This window comes from Parus major, chromosome 6, assembly GCF_001522545.3.
Source record: "Parus major isolate Abel chromosome 6, Parus_major1.1, whole genome shotgun sequence".
Lineage (NCBI taxonomy): Eukaryota > Metazoa > Chordata > Aves > Passeriformes > Paridae > Parus > Parus major.
In genome coordinates, this window is record NC_031775.1 from 4,743,298 (window position 1) to 4,765,960 (window position 22,663).

General features: G+C 41.0%; 1 protein-coding gene across 3 annotated transcripts in view; it reads right to left on the bottom strand.

Annotated features, from left to right (window-relative positions):
* ARID5B (AT-rich interaction domain 5B) overlaps positions 1-22,663 on the bottom strand; it is a 123,164-nt gene that overhangs the window by 94,507 nt on the left and 5,994 nt on the right. For all 3 annotated transcript variants that reach the window (XM_015632504.2, XM_033515554.1, XM_033515553.1), the window contains exon 2: positions 15,500-15,725. In XM_015632504.2, coding sequence (XP_015487990.1) covers positions 15,500-15,725 — 226 coding nt within the window. The remainder of the gene's footprint in view (positions 1-15,499; positions 15,726-22,663) is intronic.

A 22,663-nucleotide genomic window follows, 5' to 3' on the forward strand; every position in this document is an offset into this window, starting at 1 on the left:
CCTTCAATAAAATGGAGGTGGGGTTGTTTGTTTGTTTAATGACCTGTAACATTTCACTCTCATCAGTACTCAACTGATGCAGTAATTCCTACAATACCCAGGAAGAACAGAATATGCAGAAGAATAGTTACTGCACAGTAGCCACAGTGTTCATGATGAGCAACAGAATAAACTGCAGGGTGCATTTATACCAGATGCAAGTGAGATGGGAATTTTTGATAGATGCCAAGCATTTTGCTCCTGGCCCATGAGCTGCTTCATCCTACACCAGCATGAGGGCAAGCCTGAGGATGCTAAACTCCTCTTGCAATTCAAGCCTACGATATCAAATGAAAACAGGAAGGGATGGTATCCAGAAAACAAAATCTGGAAAAGTCACAATTAGTAGGGAAAGGGCAAATAACCAATCTTTCTTACAAAAGCCAGTGTGCCACAGCAATGTCTTCAGTGTGACTATCTCTGGCAGTTAAGCAATGACTGAAATAATGCTCTTGCAAAGTCCCAACTTCACAGTCAAGTCTAGCAACAGTACTGAAGAAGCTGCTCTTTTTGCTACTCTGTGGATTATATATTAACACTGGAAAAGCACATCACCTGAGCTCTGCTGCACTGAGTCTCCAGGTTCAATGGGAATTACACAGCACTTAGCCAGCAACACAGAATGATAAACCAGGACATTAATTCTGAGACACTATGGCAGGAAGGCCTGAGCTTCAGAGTACCTAGCAGTGACTGTCACCTCAACATTTTGATCCTGGAAAGGAAAAATCAACACTATTATGTGCAACTGCACTTCTGATATCAATTATGTAGGTAAACTATTTGAAAAGAAAAGCTTGAAGTCATTCTGAAGACAGATTCTGGCTGAAGTTTTAGCACCAAATGAAAACTGAGGATCCTCTCTGGTATAAGTCTGGTGTCCATCAGGCTATGACACACAGGAGGGTTTCCTGCCTTTGGAGTCAGCAATCATTGTCATGGACGTGGAGTTACTTTACCAGGTGAAAGGGAATGCTCCTTCAAGGAGCCTTGTTTCCTATTTTGATTTGGGCAACCTGGCTAGTGAACTGAGAAATGGACATGGTGAGAAATTCTTATGCATAGTTGGAGTAAACACACACATAGAATTGTCCCACATGTAATCCATACAGACATGGTCTGAGGGAAAAGGAGCACAATGGAAACTGGAATCCCATTTTTTCTATGACTGCCAACCCATTCTGTCATGTCTTAATAACCTTCAGTGATTAAAACAAAGTGCCCTGCCAGCCCCACTGAGCTTAAGGCATTCCTTGCACCACCTGTAAAGAGGGCTTGTTTCCTGAGAGCTTGTGCTGCCGCTGGAGGTGCTACAACCATAAGAAGCGTAAGTGACAAAACCACTGTAATAACTAGAGAAAACTGAACCACAGGTATTTTTCCAAGTTTCTACCCACCCAAACAAACATTTGCAAAACTTTTATTACTTGCCCAACTAAAAACATCTGCTGCTCAAGATGTGTTACATGAATAAGTAGGAAATCTGCCACATGTCCAGCAAGGTATAAACAATGCTTTCAGTATGTTTTTACAGCCTGGACAATATCATTTCCAAGCGCTGTTGGCACAATCTTCCTCTTTGTATAAGAACTTTAATTGCATTGTTCTCCTAAAGAGTAAAAAATTAAGTGCTTAAGAAAACTAGCAATACTCTTAGCAGATTAACATTCTTGAGGAAAAAAAAGAGAAAATTTAATTTTGCAGCAGAAGACAATGGTCAGACATTAGCATGATCAGAAATCATTACAAGTCCTTCTGGCAACTGCTTTTCTGCTTTACTGTTCATGAAAGTCCTCTATTTAGAACACTTAACAAGTATTTTCACAGTAAATGTAAATAAACCTTTTCTTATTGGTAGACTGACTTGATCTACAAGGTGATGAGGGAAAAAGGGTCTGATAGAGGACAGAAGCCTCTCTTCATCTCTGGTTGTTAAGAATTAACTCTCTGTGCTTCCCTAAGCTACCAGAAATGGCAGAGGTACTGCTTTGTGCAAACACCAAACACATACACAAGAGGGAATCACTTTTCAGGTTTACATACATGGATTTGTTGATATATCTGATAAGTCACAGTCTCTCATATAGGCAGAGAAACTACTAATAGTTTCTTCTGCAGAGGGTGAAAAATGTTACTATTCCATTTGTGCAAATATGCTAGGCTCACATTATCAAACACATGAATTCCTGTCCACACTCCTTCCGTCTCCCCTGCAGACCCTGCCATCAAAACAGCAGGGAAAAAATTGGCCTCATTTCCTGTATATTTCATATAGACCTAAACATTCTTAAGTATGCTGTCAGGAAATATATTTTAAGGCTGCTATGCTCACATCTGATCTCCTACTCTGTACTTTTAAGATATTAAATAGGCTTTACCCAATAAATCAAATGTTTTGTGCCTTAGAATCACATACTACGTGAAGTCATCAAAACCTAAATCCTGCACCATTTGCATCTACTATACGCATGTCAGAGGGCTCCGGTCTGAAAAAAGAAGTAAAACATGAGCATCAACCCTTCCTTGCAGAGAAGGCTAACAAAAATCCCAGTGGCAAAGTAGAGAAGCTCCCCTTACTGCTGTCTCCAACCATCCTCACCCCTGCTCCTATCCAGCTTTGCACCCACCTCCTTCTCACTCCATCACGAGAGGATCAAAGCTGGAGTACTACACTGGACTACAGCCTTGGCACTCACGTTCCCAGTGCTAGTCTGAAATGTACAAAAATGAGCACTGACCTCCCAAAATCCAAGTGGGATGATTATTCTAGGGGCTCTTTCCTGTTGAGGGCTCTAATAGCTGGGTAGGAAAAACAAAACAACCTACTTTTTCACAAAGGCAGACAGGCCTGGTTTCCCAGTCTCTGACGCTGCTGCAGGGTGTTTCTGAACTCCACAGCAGCAAGCCTAAGCCCATGCTGCAGTATGGAAGAGTTACCACAAGAAGGAGAAATGCTCTCCCTACCTGAGCTGGAATGCTCCTCCACAGGAAGAGCAGCAAAGGCAGCTGAGGGGGCTGAGCACCTCCTGAGGACATGCCCCCTGCCCTCATTCAAACTGTCCATCGAAATACCAGGAACCTCCCACACACCAAAACCAGCATCTAATCTTCAATGTTTTACAATAGCACAAAGACAACATACAAAACATATTCAAGAAACATTGTGGGAAATGTGCCAGCATTTTAAGGAATGTTCCCTTTGGACATGAAGCCTTTTTTAGCCAAACCACTATGATTTTGTTTTAGCAACTCATACAAAGGGATTCTGAATTAAGGTTTAAAAATGGGATCTTCTCTCTTCTGCTCCTGGGTTCACCTCAAGACATGAATGAAAAAATAGCAGTAAGAATATTAGGCTGGATTTACATTCACCAACAGATGCTAAATAGAGATCTATGAAATTTGTAAAGCTTAGCTGAAGTTACAAATACATAATTCTGAAAATGCAATTCTTCCTAAAGTCAGGCTGGGCAAGGATCATAAAACTATAAAAAGATACTTTGTCCCTAAAGATTGTAAGAAGCTAATCATTAGCCTCCTGTTTATAGTGGTTAACTTTTTATTACATTATTACGATTTTCTTTTTCTGAATAGATCATTATTCTTATCTATTTTAACTCTGCAGGGATCTGAATCTTTATTTCTGTCACACAGGTAACAAAAAACACCCACTGTCTCTAGGCAAAGTGATTTTAAAGACAAAGACACTTGCCAGATTAAAAACAAACAGACAAAAAAAGTGTACATAAATCTGTGTTTGACTAGTGCTGGGCATCAGGAAAGGCACACATTTTTTTTGGAAAATTTTTCTTCCAGTTTTTCATACAAATGACAGTAAAATACGTACCCAGTAGCAAACTGAGAGAACTAAATTTAAAATGCACTTTCAGACCACTTGCACATTTTTTCTTTTTAACTTCTCTTTTCCAAGGCAAGGAGGGAGGAGGGAGCTTTTACCCATGTTTTGAAGTACTGTAAGTTCTTTTGCCTTTTAACAGAAATATGTAAACAAGGTGTATGACTGTAGGGTAATGTTCTAGTCACAAAATATTCAAGAGCCAGAGTAAAGCTATTTAAAGAATGGAGTATTCAATTCCTGAGGCCAGATGCTAGTATAAATATGAAACTATGTTCACACTGCAGATTAAATTATTTTTAGTTTCTGCACTTGAACTGCCAAAATTATTTGGGTTGGTTTATTTATTTTTATTTTTTTTACTGTACCACAGAACTTGCAGGGCCACATTTTTATGTATCTGAACAGAGGACTAAAAACACAAGTATAAAAGGACTTTTTAATCCATTTTCTTTGTGCAACAAGACTGGAAGTGTATAGTGATAAACAGTGTCACAAGTGAGGGTCATTGAGGCAGTAAGAAAAGTAAAAATAAAGATGGAGCTGAAGCATTTGAGACTCTTGAAATAGATTTTTAGAGTAACTCTCATTTAATTTTTCATCCCACAAAGCTTTTAATTTGGAAATACTCAGTGTGAAAAAAAAGTGAAGAGTGTGGTTTCACAATAATTAAAGAGAAAAACATGCATTAAGATTGCATTATACCCTGTCTACTGGGTTTGCCACAAGAGCTCAAACAGATATTGCAAAGAATATCAAGTCACTAGTAATTAACAAAAACAAATAATCAATAATCCCATGACCTTGCCACAGCAAAAACAGTTGAATTCAAGAGAGAAAGACAATGAAATGAACTGGCAGTGATCAAAGCAAAGCAAGGTTGAGTGACTAACTGGGTGAGGACCTATCACTGATACACCAAAGCCTACAAATCACCTACAAGGCTGCCAAGGACACCCCTCTTGCTGATGACCACTTCACTGCTGTTATTTTTTTGATCCTGTAATTATCTTCCCTTTGTTTCATCAGCTGACAAGGATGGAAGGTCCAGGATACATCTTAAGGATGTGTTTCATCTATGGACAGAGGGTGAGTCTACCAAGACACTAAAAGTAAAACAAGAACCACGTGGAAGGACATAAATGAAGCCACAGACCCTTCCCACTGTGAATACCACAAACACTCCCCCGGTATGGCTGGATGTACAGCCAGGAGAGGGATGAGCAGAAAGACTGCAGCTCACTTGGTCAGTCAAGAGACTTCCTGCAGCACTAAGGAACGTGGCATTACTGAGCAGACTTGCTCTGCGCCATACTGAATGTCTGTATTTTGCCAATGACTTATGAGAAGGATGAGGCAGGTAACATGGCATAGCTGGCTGCAGGGACATGCTGGGAGGGGAAGGGTCTTGAAGCACCTTCCCCTCTTGCAGGGCTATAATTCACCTAATATTGGGACGTGTGAACGACACTAAGTACCTGCAAGAGACTGTCACCACCCCAACTCAGCAAGGCAGGGGACACCAGGCTTAATTACAAACAGGTGACAGTGGGACATGCTGAAAGCTGAACATGCTCTTGAATACCATGTCCGGTTCAGCCCCAGTTCCTAATTAACTGCTCTTATCAGGAATGGATCTGGTATCGCAACAATGAAACCTCCATTTGGAGGCCAGGCGATGATCCCAGACTTCCCCTGGGTATTTATAAAATGCTTTTAAAATGCACTGGCCTGCACTTGAAAGAAACCTGGGACCAGAATATCTGGGCTTTGGTTGTTTTGTTCCTCAATAATAAAAAGTGAAAAAAATTATAAAGCTGTGGATAAAATGTTCAGGAACACAGCATCAACTCAGCCATCCTTCACCTATATTCCCTTCACTAGCCTCAATCACAAGAGCAGAACAGGACGTGGGGGAACTTGGAGGAGGATGAGAGTGAATGTTTCCTACCTTTTTCTTAAATGAGATGTTCGTTATAGGATCCTTGAATTGTGTGGGGATCTATTCCATTCATGACACACATGCATAACTCCCTATGGCACTAATGGGAATGATGAACGTGTTTTGAGAGAATTGCCCCCTAAAACTGCAGGAGTGTGAACAAGGCTGTAAACATATCTCAAGGCTCTGGTAACATTAGAAACCAGCCTAGCAAATTTCTCATGGTTTATTATGATATCACCAAATCCTCTCTATGTATTTATAGCCTTGTAATTCACAATTATTCTGGGTCCATAAATGTTTTTGGCATCTGAATGTAGAACTGATACTATTATTTCACATGTTATGGTACTGTCCGTGAATGCTAAATTTATTCCAGCACAGACTCCTGGAGTTCATTTATCAGATATTTTATGCTACTGTTCTTCTAATGATTCATTTATCCCTAGTAATATTTGTATTCTGAAGTGTGGCGTCTTCCGCCAACAGCACAATTCAGCTCTGCTGAAGTATCTTTTTCTTTCACAGCATAACAAAGTAGAGCACAGTCAAATTGAAGATGGCCTTTAGTACACTGTCAGAACAATACTGCTTACCAAGCATATCCAGATACATTTCTCAAACCACGTATAATGCTCTGGCTGCCAACATGTTCATAAAGTCATTAACCAGCATCTTAAAATGAGGGTGTGATACATATATTTAAATGTTTAGAAAAATCAAATGTGGGCTCTCTTAGAAGCTTATTTTGACTTTCAGCTTCTACATATATCAACTATGCAGCAGTGCACAGATGTAAAAAATCACCTTGATTTTTTACAAGCTGCTAAAATATACTCCTGCTAAAATCATACACATTACCTATCACTAACAAAAGCTTCTTTATGCCATTAACTACTTGCCCTTCACAATGTTACAGAGCAAGATAGACCCAAGCTGAAGGTTTACAGTGCTGAGGATTCATTTTTACAAGCAAATTATTATTAGCAGTAAAATTAAGGAGGAACTTACTTTACATGGTACAGGTTTTACTAAATGAAGTAAATAAAGGTTATGGCACAACCTTCTCTAAAACAAAACTTACCCAGTAAGTTACAATTCCTGCTGTTACAGTTTTTAAATATGTTTCTTTATCACCCACTCCCAGAAATTGCACTCCAATTTGTACACACACTAGGTTTAACCCTTTCCTTCCCAAACACCCTCATCTATCAATGCTCTCATCCCACAAGGATCACCAAGTCAGCAAAGAAAAGCATGACCCAAATTAACCAAAAGGGATTAAGATCTCAGAACTGATACTGAGAGTCTTAAAACTCTATAAAAAAAGGTAAACCTGCCAGAACTATAGTCTTCTCCTGTGTACCCATAGAGCCCTGCCTGGGGCTCACAAAGATGATATATAGTGCTGGAGGATATCCCTGTGCTGGGAAGGCACATTTGCTACTGCCCACTCAGCTGTTGTAGCCAAGCCCCTTCCCATAATCTTGTCCAACAACTTCCTTTTCTTTCTAGTGTTCCCACCTCTGACTTTCCCTTGCTTGCCCAAGCAACGGTCCACCTTGGCAAGCTGAGGAGCCATCATCACCTGCTGTTGCTGAGATCTCCATAAATGCTGACATGGCCATTCACTGACAGCTTTTGCTCCTGTGTGCCTCTGTCCTACCAAATGATTCCACAAAAAGAAAAGGAATAAAATGCAAGTCTCCATCTTCAAGTTCAGACGTACAAAGGATGCTCTCTTTGACAACCTCTCATAACACAAGACAGGTCATCTATAAGATGAATATTGTGTCTCAGAGAAAAAGTACTGGCCTTTCTACAACACCACAGTCAGAACCAGACTAGGATACTTAGAAAAACAGGTAATGAGAAGCCAGACACATCACACTGTACCTATAGACAAAGGGCCAGTTGTCTTTCTGAGCATGGGAGTAATAAAGAGCAACTCAAGAAGACTTGGAAGGGAGGTGGTCAATAAATTTGCTCTGACTTTTCTTCTTCTCCCTACACAGGAAATGACACCCAGATCTGGCCATGGTATCAAGAGAACCCACAGAAAAGCCTGAGCATCTCAGCACGGCCACAAAGGTCACAAGCCAGCATGATTCATGGGCTAGTATGAAGACAGCTCCAACTTGATTAACGCAGCACTTGGAGTCAAAGATGACTGCAAGACTTTAAGTCCTGGGCTCCAGCAGCACAGAATCACAGCACAGGAAAGCAGCCAGACGGGAAAAAGAGGATGTCCTTGGTGCCCACCCAATCATACCACAACATTACAGAGATGTTTACAGATTTTAGTACTCAGCAAATTTTTGGCTGGCTGTGTGGAAAGGACATAACACAGGAAAAAGGCATCAGTGATCTATGGGGGATCATCACATCTAACCAGCAACCATGGCACACAAGAGGAGACCACTGATCACCTCCCTCCATGGTGCTGGGCAAGGGAAGTGCAGCAACACAAATCATCCCAAACTGGGTCCCCGTGGGACCCAGAAACAGTATGGACAGGATGGAAGATAGAGAGAAGGCTGAGGAGGAAAACAGCACCCTCTAAACCAATGATTAAAAAAAATAGAAAAAAGAAAAAGGAAAAAAAATCCCCCCCAAAAAGTATACACTGAGATAAAGTCAGATTCAGAGCACAGCAGCACTGCACCAGGACATACACATTTCCAGTTACTGGAACAAAAACCCATGGCCAGTAAGAAATAAATACAAGATTCAAGAGTGACTAGAAGGAAAAAATCCTGGAGAGCAGACACATGTGGGTTATTACACCCTGGCAAGGTCAATCCTGGTGCTAAAAACAGACAAAAATTAAAAAAGCCATCAAACATTTTTAAAGGGACACTGTCCCAACACTGGCTGCTTTTACACTGGCTGTGAATGGTCCTTATTTTTTTATCTATTTATTTTGTAATCATGTAGGCTATCCTGTTCCAGCCAGAAGCTGCAACAAAATTCTTATTGATATTGCAAACTGCTGCAACTTCAGCTTTAAGAGAATGCAGGGCAGTCCTCTAGCTTCACAGGCAGTGAAATTTAACTCTTTCTCCTCTTGGTTTGCAGTAGTGATTCCTTCTCTGATATTTCTGAATAGACCAGAACTGCAATTGCAAATGGCTGTGCTCTACACAAATGGCAAAGTGCCCTGTCATACCAATACGTAATTGAAAATGCTGACACAGTGACAATTGCTATCAGCACAATTCTCATAATCGTGTTAGCTTCTTCCTGCTACAAGAACAGGGTGGGTGGTGAACAGCCACTGTGAGTTAGGGTCTACCAAGAGGGAAGTTACCTGGGATTTTGTTTACATTTCTTGGCATACCTTCCACATTTCAAAGAACAAAATACATCCTCAATTTCACTCCCTTTTTATAAAAGCTCAAAGGTTCTGGTATATAGTTATAGTTCTGGTCAAAGCCTGATAAGAAATCCAAATCTCTTTGATAAGGCATGCTTGAAGTTTCAGGTGTGCGGCATTAAAACTTCTTTCAAGAATCACAAATAGATGAGGCTCAACACAATCCAGTGGTGACTGAAAGGCTTCCATAGCCAGTGCTGCATAGTAAAACATTTTTGTCATCATCATATGCTTTCTGTTCTAATGAAGTAGGCTCTCCCCAGGGAAATGGAGAAATTAACAGCACTTAAAACATCCCAGCACTGCTCAAGCAAACAGATGGCCTCAAGAAGGACAGACAACCTCAGAAGGACCCCACCAACCTCCTTCCAGGGAGGTGAAGGAAGATGTAGAGGAAAGCAACAGTGGCTCAAGAGAGAGGTAACTGAGGAGGGAGGACCCCAAAATGCTACTGAAGATAAGGTCATCCCCAGGACTGAGTTACTGAAGGACACTGAATTTAACAACTGCACCACCTTTCAGCAGCCAACTTTCAGCAACAACTGAAGCCAAGTATTTGTTAAACTAACTGGTTGACCAATAATAAAACAAATATTTATCTCTGTCTGTCAGTTCAGCATCTCAGGTTATCTCTGATCCCAAACATGTTAACACCAAAGGTAAGCAGTAATTAAACCAAAAGCAGTTGTTAAATCAAATTAAGCCTTGCTGCTCCACAGCCTCTCTGAATAGTCATCCCAACAGAGCTCCCTGCTCCACAGCCTGCTGGTATTCTTGTCCTGTGGCAGTAGTGCTGGCGTGTGCTATAAGCTTCACAAACACAGAAGATAAAGATGGGCCACAGCCTCTTTTTTTCCCAAGGGAGCCATCCTTCTCCATTCAGGCTCCATGGAGCACAACAGAGACGTCATGTATTAGCCTCATCTATGGCAAAAGAACTGTACCAATTGGTCTGATTAAAATGAGTTAGAGAGGTCAGTCTGACACACAAGACAAAAAACAACAAACAGTACACAAGGGCAGAGAGGGGAAAATGGGATAATGGGACACTTACAGGAGCTTTATCAAGATCAGAATGGCATTCAGCTAGGACAAAGGGGACAGGAAGGCACAAGAAGAGGCAAAGAGTGCAGAGAGAGAATGGGAAGGGAAGAGAGGCAGCACTTAGGCACAAAGTATACAAAGTGGCTGTACTCTAAATAGCCAATTAGTTGGTCAGAAAATTATTGCATCAAGTGATGCAGGTGAGCCTGAACTGAGCAGCATGCAACAAACAATGAAAAAAGGAGAGTCAGTGTCAGACCAGAAGTCACTGCAATTGTCTGAACATGCTACAGCTGCAGACTATCAGTTTTGATTGTGTCACAGTTTGACTACATTACAACTTGATAATCTTCATCTGGTGAAGTCAGACCTACCAGAAGGCCACTGGCAAGTTAAACTGGAAGGGCCATGCAAGAGCCCAGTGCCCAGTGGGGTCCGTGACTGTGCAGTTGGCATCTTCCAGAAAGACAGCTCATCCCTGCTCTGCCTAGCCTTCCAAACTCACTGCAGTCTGCTGTGGATTTGCCAATTTGTATGGCAACACAAGATCTAGTAAGGAACTGCAATCTTCCAAGCGAAGACATGCAAATGATGAGATTGGTAAAGATGAGAAATCAAGAGGGTGACCCAGTCCTGCAGTACCCAGCTCTGCCCAGCAAGCTCCTCTGGAGAGTTCAAAGGAGCTACTACAAAAGAAGTAGGAAACAACTGTTGGGAAACCACCTACAGACTAGAAAAGCATGACTACTAAAATATACACTTCAGCTGGGAGCAGTAGTTGATTTCCCTGGGTATCACAGGGAACAAAGATCCAGATTTTATACCCTCAAATGCATGACTGTGGGAAATGAAAGGCAGGACAGGACTGACTGCTAAATTTTCTCTGGGTTTCCCCTCACTGGAACTGAACAAACAATAAGTGCAGCAAAACCCCTTCAGTTCACCAGAACTTGCTCATCCCATTACTAACACTGCCAGTGCAGGAACCTTAATCGCCCATTTTGGCATGATACTCACATAGAATGAAAGAGTGGCAATGCCAGCTTGGGGACCAAACCCAGACCTCTGTTACGACAGAGCCAGAGGGCTGCAGACTGCCTGGTTGTAGCAGCAGCTCCCACCTCCCTGGCCCAGCATAGGCCTTTCATTACATGGCTAAACCCAGGCAGCTCCCTAGCCCCACCTAACCCAAACCAACAGAGCTGGTGAGCACTAAATTCAGTCATTTTTTTCCCTCAGCCTCTTCTCTCAATTTCAGCTCTGACTCCTCTATCTTTTATTTATTTTTCTAAAGACACATTTAGAGATTAAACCATTCATAACTGCCTATCCACAGACAGTTTGTGGCAACATAATTGACAATGAGTCTGCTGCAAAAATGAAAATGCTGTTTTAATAACCTTGGCCTAAAATACATTCTGTTGTATGCCTCAAAGGGTTTCAATAAAAAGTCAACCTGTAGAGACATATTCTCCTGGCTTAAACAACAATCCAAAGCATATAAATGTAGTCCAACTATAATGACATATTTATAGGCCAATAAAGCTTACACTGCAGCTTTCATACTTCACTTAAAGGAAGTCTCTAAGAAGCAATGTTATATAAAATAATTTGAATTGTTTTCAAACTATAGCCCAAGGAATACAAATATGCAACTTTGCCATATTTAACTGATAGTGTTTACATTGCTTAGTTGTTAAGCATTTTGTAAAATGAATAATTCCTCATTTGGTGACTTCCCACTGGTTTACCAAATATGGGTATACGAGTCCATTTATTACAAAGAAAAATTCCCTAAATAATTCTAAAGACAAAAATAAATAACTAGCAGCCTCAGTAGTGAATGATTTTATCAGACCAATTCTTCTGGAAAAACAGGTTCTCATGTTCATTATGAATAATACATTCCTGAGCAACTCTATTTTTATATGCTGCATTGTTGTTATTCTTTATTTTTCCTCAACATTTGAAAGAAATATTCAGAAAGCTATAAATAGTCTTAAGGCATAAACTGCTAGCGTTCAGTATTGACATATTTGTAGAAAGGGACAGAATGTATAACATAAATATCTCAACAGGCAAAAAGAAATAATTCTTTAAAATCATTTTTCAGGCTGAAATCTTGAGGCTCACACAAAAAAATGCTATTGTGAGATCTTTTATTTAATACAGTCCTAAGGAAAAGTTCTGCATAATTCACTAGTGATAAAAACAACAGCATTTTACAGAAAAAATAAACCAAACAGTTTCTGCAGAAAAGAAGGGCAAAGAGAAAAGAAAGAAAAGAAAGAAGAAAAAAACAGGGAAAAGAGAGGGAAGAGAACAAAAGAAAAGAAAGAGAGAACCAAAAAGGAGATAGAACTACCTTGTTTGAATTAGGGTCAAATTTCAGTTATAAATTCATGGTTTCTACAGATTGTGGGTTAACCAGGTGTTGCCTTAGTTTTGGCTAAGCCACTGAACATATTGCTCACAAGGCCTAACTTTGCTTGTTGTGGTTTGAAGCTGCCCTACTCCCAGTGGCGCGTTTAAGTATGTTTGCACAGTGACACTTCTCTGGTTCTGTATCAGCCATGTTTTCATTTAATCCAGGTTATTTCACTCCTCACCACTCCTGGATAGTGTGTGAAAACTGATTTTATTTCTTCTGTAAAGCTTTTTTGAGCTCTTTTGTAGGGAAATAATTTCCTATTACCTTCTAGAGCTCAATTCTAAAACATCTAGTAGGAAAAGCTGCAGAATCTACTCACTTTTATAGGATTTTTCTGTAATGGAAACATGCAATTTCATAGGAAAAAAGGGGTCCAGGAGATATTGTTTATCTAGACCTTTTCAACACCTGGAAACTTTCTCATCTACAGCCAGGTTTAAACATCAGCATCACATGAGGGACGTTTGCATGACAGTGCACTGTGCTCTTTTTACACAGTACAACCCTATTTGCCCTATTTTAAGAGGAAAGACTACCCCATTCCATTGTGCTGGAGACCTGCTGCAGAAGTTACTGCTAATTAATCCTGTGATCACTGCAGCTGAGTGCTGCTCTGTTGGTGAGACACTGAGTATTGGAAAAGGTCTGTGGGCACACATCCTAATAGGCAGTAAAGCTGCCATTTGACAGTGGAGAAGAGACAACACCAGCAGCTCAAACACCTCAGACACTGCACATCATGCTCCTGCCTTTGCCTCCAGCTAGAGATACAACAACTCCCAGAGCAATGTCAACCCTAACCAACCACACATAATGAGAGAAGTAAGTCTTCTTCTTCTCATGGGTGCTAAACACCATAGATGAGACAAACACCAGAGCTCATGGATTGCCTACAGGACACCAACTAGGGCTGCTCCATAAGCTTCAGATGTCACCACTCTTCTGAGTTTTCATGTCAGATCCAGGAAGCAAAACAAGATTAAATTCTTGGCTCTTTCAAATGGTAAAAAAATCATCTCAGTACTAGATTTAGGACATTTCTTTGATTCCCTTAATAGGCTGGATCAATTGTCTATATCAATGTATCTAGTCAGCTATAGGTCTTTGTGATTTCAGTTCTGTCAACCAGTCATTATGAAGATAAAAGCAGTCATAACCAAACATTAGCTAAAATTTCCTTTTCTAATGAAAAGAAAATCCAACAACAAAGCCAGAGCCACTGGCAGCTGAGAATCAGCAACATCAGAATGTGGGGTTATCAAAATTGTATCATATAGGTATGCATTCCATGAGCATTTTTAGTATAACCCCTATGTTGAAAGTCTTAACATCCAACTATAAGCTTTGGGCTTAAAGATAATTTTCCGTAACTCCTCGGATAGATAACAGCAATTTCATAACTTAACACAAGGGTTTTGTGTTGTTGGGTTTTGTTGAAAACAAAAATAAGAAAACATTAGCACACAAAAGTTCTGTCTGAAAAACATTAAATTCTTCTGACACAGCAAACAAATGCAAATAAATGTAGTGCGTAAAGAAGATACCAGGGCAACAGCAGAGAAAATTACTGCATGTAATTATGAACTAAAAGAAACCACAGAGAAAAGCAAAGAGAGAAAGAATTGCATGGCTTATTTTTATTCCTGGACATGTAATGAAAAATAAGATCAACTTCCAATTGTACCTTAATCTTCCAGCCTACATAGGTAATGGTAAAATGTGAAACTGACAAAATCACTTCACCGTTTGATAAGATGAGAAAAATGAGATGAAGATAAATCTTCCAAGAGAGATCTTCAGCTTCATGTAATTTGGCTTTGATGCCAACCTAGTCACAACACTATAAAACTGAACTTGGCCCTGCACTCCTGTTCACATAGGTACAAAAGCATGTCCTCAAATGCATAAGGTTTAGCTTTTAATTTCTTACCTTTTCACACATTATGGCCTAAACTTGATGCTCTTCAAACATGGAACATTTAATAAAAACTTGGCAGAAGAGAAAAATGTCCCTGGTATGCACTTCAAAGTGCCATCTCTGACAGCTGTTACACATCCAAGGTCCAAATACCACAAACATGCACGTTTACCAACAAGAGACCCATCTCCCTTGGACCTGGGAATCCACCACAGGTACTATAGGAGTGAGTGTCTATGCAACAAAGGAGTCCCACAGCTGCAAACCTCTCTGCAACCAGCTGAAGTAGCAGAGCTATCAACTCCCTTTCTGAAAACAAACAGGAAGAAAGCACACGTCTGTGTGTGGAGACAACAGTGTTCACAGAGCCCTATAGAAACATAAAGCTGACAAGGAAACACTATGGAAGGGACACATCCCTATTGAACAAGACACAGAGCCAACTGTACAGAGTCAGGGTAAGCACCTCTGAGCTTCTATAAGATGGGACATGGGAACTGAAAGGCCTTTGCTCATCCCTGCCTGTAACAGGAGGCCTCAGGAAGACATGTCAGCCTTCTCTCCCCACAGGATACAGCTCTGACCTGATCCCCCAGCCTGCAGAGCCCCAGGGAGAGCCTGTGACAACTATTCGAATGCACATCTTCAGGGTTTGAGCTGCAATGCTCAGGGTAAACAGATATCAGAGTGTTACCCCGCACCAGTCTGAAAGGAGCTTGACATGAGCTCACTACCACCACTCATCCCACACAGGTATCTCATGGCCACACATCTGTCCCAGGCTCAGAAATACCGTTGGAATCTGCAATGGCATGGCAGGATCAGGCTCATCTGTCTTCAAAAGACACTCTCACACAGGCCCCTTCCCACAAAAGAAAGTAAGGGATACTCACCAAGGTCAGCCTTTTCCTTCAGAATATCTTTGAAGTTCAAGCCACTGTTCAGTGTGGATTGTCTGTATCTTGTCAAGGCCTCTTTCTGCCCATTCTTCCCCACATCCATGGGCTGGACCGGCTCAGCCCGGAAACCACACTTCCACTTGGAGAAATCGGACTGTGCCCATTTTGCCAAGTCCTCAAGCTTCACAGTAACTTTTTCTGAAACAGCAATAACTTCATCCTGCAAGAAGTGATCAGATGAGAATACAACATGTCACTCTGAGCTCCCTGATGACTGAGAAACCACTGACTCCTGCAAAAGCCTAAAAAGTAATTTTTCTGTATCACAGAATAGTTAGTGCTTAATTTATTCCTCTTGACACCTAAGTGGAAATATTAGTTGTTTATTTGAAGCAAATATACATGATCTAAAGACAATTTCTAGAGCCAGGAAATGATCCTAAAAGGCATTTGAAATGCAGGCTGCCAAATCACATTTTGTATAACCCAAAGCCTTGAGGGAAAGTTTGCTTTTTAGGTACAATTAGTTCCAAATATAAAAATTCATGGCTGGGTGACTAATGGTTATAGTTTGTCCTGAAATAAATGGACTAAGTAAATCTCAGATTCTTGGAACTCTGACTCACCAGAAAATTCCTATGTTTATGGTACATTTTCCCTTGGCTTATACACAAATACTGAATTTAACTTTTGTCCTTAAAATTAAATAAAACTGTGATGTAATCCCAAAAGAAATACTACATAAATGTGCTTCCCACTAAAAGAAACTTGCACATTCTCATGTTTCTTATAACCTTTTTCAAGATCAGAACAGTAATTTTTTTCCCCCCTTCTAAAACATACATTCTAAGAAGAGCACTTAAACTTAGGTTAGCCTCCAGAACATACACTCAAATTAAACAGTCCTAATTGGTGGATTTTAACCTTCCAGGAAACAATCAACTCCTCTCAGTCATGGTGAATAAGCAGAATATTTTACAGCTGACTCCAGTGAGCAAGGGCTCAAGAAAGCCTCAAAAAATAAACAAATATACATACATATCCAGCAAGATACACTCCAGATTTTTTGGTTAAAACAGCAGAAATAATTAATGCTGTAACAAGAGCTGGCTGTACACCACACCTTGCACACCACACATTTCTAACACTAAATAAGGTTACAGATTCTTGAAATAAATAAACCAGAATCAAATTTTTCTCTTAAATAAACATAAGTATTTGCAAAGCGGAGAGAAATTATTTGGGTTATTAAACAAAGGGAAAAGCACAATTGATTCTCTCTGTGTGTTTTTTTTTGTCCACTGAACACATTCCTCAGGAAATAAATACTGCTCAATGGAAAAAAGGAAAAAAAAAAAAAGCTTTATTGTGACAAGTTGCACACAATACAAAACCTGAAGTAATTCTAGTAAAAAAACAGAGCTGATATTTCACTCTTCCTTATATAATACAAAACCTTTTATAAGCAGGCACCTGCATTACATTTAGTGCAACAACAAATACTTGGTCAGAAGTGAACAGCATGTTTATATGCTAAGCAAGCTTGTAATAAAATATTTTCCTTCATCATTGCACAGCATAAGAGCCTCTACCAAACAACAAACAATAACAGTGATGCTTCAAATCTCTGTTTATGACAAATGTCAATACTTTGTAAACAAGCACTGGGTACTACAAAGTAGAATTTCAATAGATGGATTCACCCAATTTCATTACACCATCCACTTGAAATAAAAAAGCTGTAGTTGCTATGCATTTTATAGCTATTACATGGTGATTATTAAATGTCAGGATGGAAAAAAAATAATAATACATATATATAAATATCAGCCTGCCTGCAAACAGTCTCAGCAATTTCTGGATGAAGTCCTCTCTTAGGATGTTGAATTCCATCACCAGCTACTACACAATTTCTAATATTCCATACCAGAGAAATCTACTTAGCAGCAGTTAAAAAAAACGCAAAAAAAACCAACAAAAACCTGACTTGGAGATCCAACATGCTTCTGGTTAAAATATTATTTTCCAAAGAGTTCTCATGATCAAATGATTATGATTTCAATTACTAGTTTCTTCATATCCTTTCCAAGAACTGGTATGACTAATTTTGGCTGGCATACAAAGTAAGCTGAGCAGACAATTTATTAACCAAAAGAAAAGTACAATCACTATTACATCATCAATGAATAAACTTGTTTTTGAGAATACAACCTCCGCACACACAAGCATGATGTGTACACAGGAGGAAAAAAAAAACAACCCTGAATTAAAAAAAAAACAAAAGCAAAACCGAAAGAAAATCAACCAAAAACCAACCAAAAAATGGCCCTACTTCATCAAGGGTAAAGCAATACTGGTGCGCTCTGCCCAGGCTGTTATGGAGGGCAAACTGCAGAGGCAGGAGCAGGGGACCTTTTGGGGAGCTGGGGAAAGCACACCTCAGCCATGAGTTTCCTGTAGCAGCACCATATCCAGCCACGAGAACATGGGGTGTTCTGCATGCCCACATTGATGTGAGGGGCCAGGGAAAGAAAGACACAGCAAAAAGACCACTCTATGCCCCGCTCCAGCCCTTTGCAAAACGCCACCAAGATTCCAAATACAGACACAGAGTGCAAGGGCTTGCCCAGGATGGCAGCAGGGAGCAGCCCAGCACAAACACAAAATACAGGAGTCCACACTGTCCCTGTGCTGCAACAAGAGCTCTGGGCTAAACCTCCCTCCACAAGTGATGGGCTCTTGTCAGGGACACCGGTCTACCTCCACACCAGCTTCGTCCCCAAGGACAGCTGGTCACCCCTGCAGCAGCTACATCCTTAAGGGCATAAGGCTGGCCCACAAATTCCTCTCCTCCCCTTGTACTGCCAGCAATCACCACAGTGGCACAAAGGAAACACAGCCTAGCTCATTTTAAGGTGGGAAATGGAAAAATTACCTGAACCATTTCAGAGCCTGCCTTGGATTGCCCGGCCTGTCACACAGCAGGACTGGACAGATCGGCTCCCTTCCCTCACCACTCACTTTTGACCCAATTCCCACAGAATTGTCCACATTCTTCCCAACTCCTCAAATACTGCAGATCAGACTGCAGTCCTCTTCTGCCAGTATAGATCTCACCAGTGTGGGACTAAATTTCCAGGGGCATTTCTCCCCAAGTGCCTCATAATACAAACACTGTCACCCAACAAGGCATGGCAAGGGTGCCTCCAGTCTGCTTACTGAGGAGCCTGAGCCACAGGCAGCTCCAGTGGGGCTGTCTTCCCCACATCTTGGCAGTCTGCTGACACAAGAGGTCATCTGCCCTTCTGCCACATCACCCAAACAGAGGTCACCCGACTATCTCACCAGCTCTGGAATTTCAGTGTGCCTTGCCAAGCTTTCACACATTCTTAAGCAACCTTTCCAAGCACTCAGCCCCAAAATACTGAGATGTTTGGGTTTGGTTTTTTTTGAGCAACAGCTGAAAAAGGGTGACAAAAGGGTCCTTCTCCTTTTTGGTTAAGCCTTGTGTCACAACAAAAGTTGCTCTGGGACCTGCAGAAGAGCTTTGCCAGTCCCTGCACCCATTTGGTGTCAACCACTATCTACTGCCACAGCCCTCCCAGAGAAACACCTTCAACAAGACAACAAAGGAATATTAATGTTGTAAAAATAAAAACCAGGTAAAAGGTGACACATGACTAACAAACCTTTAGAAGATTAAAGAAATCTGCTGCATAACCTTCATGTCATTCATAATTATATCTCTCAGTAAACATGAAGAACCACCCACATCACAAACAGTGGACATATATATATCTATCTATACAAAATCAACTCATCATGTATTAGCTATGCTCTGAAGTGATATGTTTATGAGGTATCCATTGCACAGCTAAGTCTTTCATTACCATCTTTTCCTGCTACAGCAAGAGAAAACAACCAGCACAGATTTCAACTCTGCTCAGGAATGAGATTTATCAGGTGGCCCTGATCAATCAGTCAGTGGTCCCAGCCACAATGCTGTCTAAATATCAAAATAAGCACTGACTATAGAAAGAGGCACTTTTGTAGCTGCTTCTATTAAAATGGTTATCTAATCAGCCTGTAATTTTAGCATGTCTTACAAGACTTCTAAGCAAATTCTTTTACCTATCAAGTAGAAAATGGGGAGATGGTTAAGAAAGATGGTGACACAAACCCTTCTTATCCACCTCTTGTTTTTTAAGAGCATACTGGATTTGCATTTCCAGAGAAGTCATCCAGGGAGAAGAGGACAGCATCTTCTCAAGAGCCATTATGCTTAAATATTATGTCACTGTTGTCTAAGCAACCATCACAGCCTCGTGAAAGCACAGAATGCTATATTGCCTGACTCAGCAGATGGCTGAAATACTTATATTCAGGGAAACAGGTCAGGTAGTTATAATAGTTTAAAGCAGATGATTATTTTTCAGAAGAAATATTAACTCTTACAAGTCAGGAAGTCACAGGGAGCACAGGTAGGTCATACATCTTGATTGCACACCTGCATACGGTACATCACAACTCCTTACTCATTGCCAATAACTAGGAAAGATTTATATTTTAGAGACATTGAGACAGCCTTAAAAGAATTACAGCAACTGAGATATCTCAAAATTTTGACATGCTGAGACTGTTTTCACTCCAGTACTTCTACAGGTCATTTAAGGAATTCTGGAGGGTATGAGTGAGTCAAACACCTGCTTGGCTGTCTCCTAACATAAAATATGTGGCTTAGAGAGAAACAGGAGATGTACTATAAAAACTCCTGCTGATAATTACAGGAGACACTGCATGTCATTTATCTGATCAGTATGATTTGCATTAGAAAACATCTTCAAGCCTTTTCTGTGAAATCTTTAGCACAGTAGATAGCTGGGGATGCGTATTTTACAACTCAGTACGTTGCTGATGAAAACACATTCATCCGTGGGAGCAAAAAATACAGCATGACTCTTACGGACTGCATTCACTAGGAATAACAGAACTGTTATTTCATTTGGGCATAAAGGCCTCTCTTATTCTGGGCTGGTTTTACACTCCCACTTATATTTTAGGGTTTTCACAATTTAAGTGTAAAAGACCTTCCCATACCATGTATATGTAACAAGGCAGCTCTCGACTCAGGAATCCTGTTCCCTACTCTAGACTCCTTTGCAGAGCAGGAGGTCATGCTGCAGATACGTAGGAGGGGGCTTGCTGCCAATAAGCACCTCTCCTGTAGGAAGGCATTTACCTGGATGTTTGAGGGAAGTACCATCTGCTTTATTTGACAGCACAGTCAAAACAAAAGGTCCTGATCACAGTCTGTAGTGCAGAGCTCTTCTCTGCCATACAGATACTATTAGGGCTCTGGGACAGCAGCAGAAACCCTTTCACCCGAAGTCACTCAGGAACCTGAACCCAGGTCTCCAGAAACATCTCCTAAAAGCCTTCTTTCAGGGACCATATCCAGCTCTAAAGAGGCAGAGAGCATTTGTACAGGACTGATTTGCTCTCAGAGAGTTCCTCTAGAGTAAAAAGGTCCTGTCTCCCTTCTGCCAGTGGTAGGCTGGGAATACTTAGAAAAGTTAAGACATCACAACACGCAGTTCCACAAACTGGCTAAAAAAACTGCTGTGTTATGGAAGAGGCCTGGCTTTGAGATGTGCTCTGTTCAGCCTCCCTTACAGGGCACACAAAGGACTCTCCTGCCACACACTCTCCTGTTCTTCCAGCAGAACCCTTGTAAGCATGCTGCAGACCTAGGGACCAGGGCACAGCTCTGCCAAATGGGAACTGCTCCTAATGCTCTGCAGGTGGGATCACTGAATGACAGGAAAGCCTCACAAGAGGCTCCAGAGCTTGGCACAGGCAGGGGCAGCTCTCTTTCCCCTAACCCTGCTCCGAGTCCTCATTTGGTGCCATCTCTTTGCATGGCCTAGCCCAGGGCAAACACAGGTGTCCCAAAAGTATTTGTGGAGCACAACTGACCACTGGGGTCTGGACCTGTATCCCAGAGGTGTCCACATACAGGGACCTACAGAGACCACTGCTTTCCACCCATGAACCTATGGAGAAAACTTTGAGAAGGGACACATGCATAGATCAGGAATTTACCTGGCACACCAGAGAATTTTGAACAGGCCATGGCAGAACCTTTCATCTGTTAATCCTTTCCTAATTACTTTAAAGGGCTATAATGATCTTGTTAAATTCAGATGACAGGTATTTCCCTAGCCTAAGTACAGCTGCACAGAGCTGTCTGAAACTCACACTGATGTGTTCATCCCTTCCGCCAGAGTCCAAAACCAAGAGAAAAAAAAAACAAGAGAAAAGTTAAAGGACGTGGCTAAAGCATGTGAAGTCCTATGGTTTTTGCTTTCCCTTGTATTAGCAAGCAGCATTTTCCACATGACTCAGTAATTCCAAAGTGAGACATGCAAAACAGCCTGGGGCAGAACACCACGTCTCCGTAGGATGCTTTTTGGGGTACTGGTACACTGGGGCCAGAAGTGGAGTGTAGATGGGTGCACAGAGGGATGGCTATGAGCAGTTAGACATGACATTTCTATGTGAACCTCCTCCTTTGTGACTGGGGTATTTATTCTCCCTCCTTCCACTCCCAGCCAGAGGTTCAAATTGAATTTATATCTGTCACTGCAGATAGAACTTTTGACCAAATAGAAAATAGGCTTCAGTCAAAATGTTTTCCCATCAGATAGCTCACAGATCGCAAAGAGCTGTTTTAGTTTAGGCAAGCTGACAAGCAATTCATTCCTAATTTTGTCTACTACAGTTACAGTACTAGAAGCTTTCCTCATAGATTACATAATTATATTTTTTCTTAACAAGGAGTACATGGCATTAGCAGGTTTAAATTATGCAAGCTTATTCTTTTGTTATATTGTGTTCTATTGTGCTGGTAAAACAATATGTGCTTTAATTAGCAAATATCTGTAAATAATTTACTTGCTTTTCATAAAGCAGAACAATGGAGCCAATTTTCACATACATCCACTGAGCATGTCTAGGGGGTTTCTTGCCAGAATCTTCCATTGTTCAGTATCTGTATCAATCTGCCCATCATTAGCAGCTAACGTTCAACAACCCAGTAAGACATTAAAGTTTTGGCCCCTGGGAGTAGCCCCAAGCCCCCAAATCTGAGGCAATGCT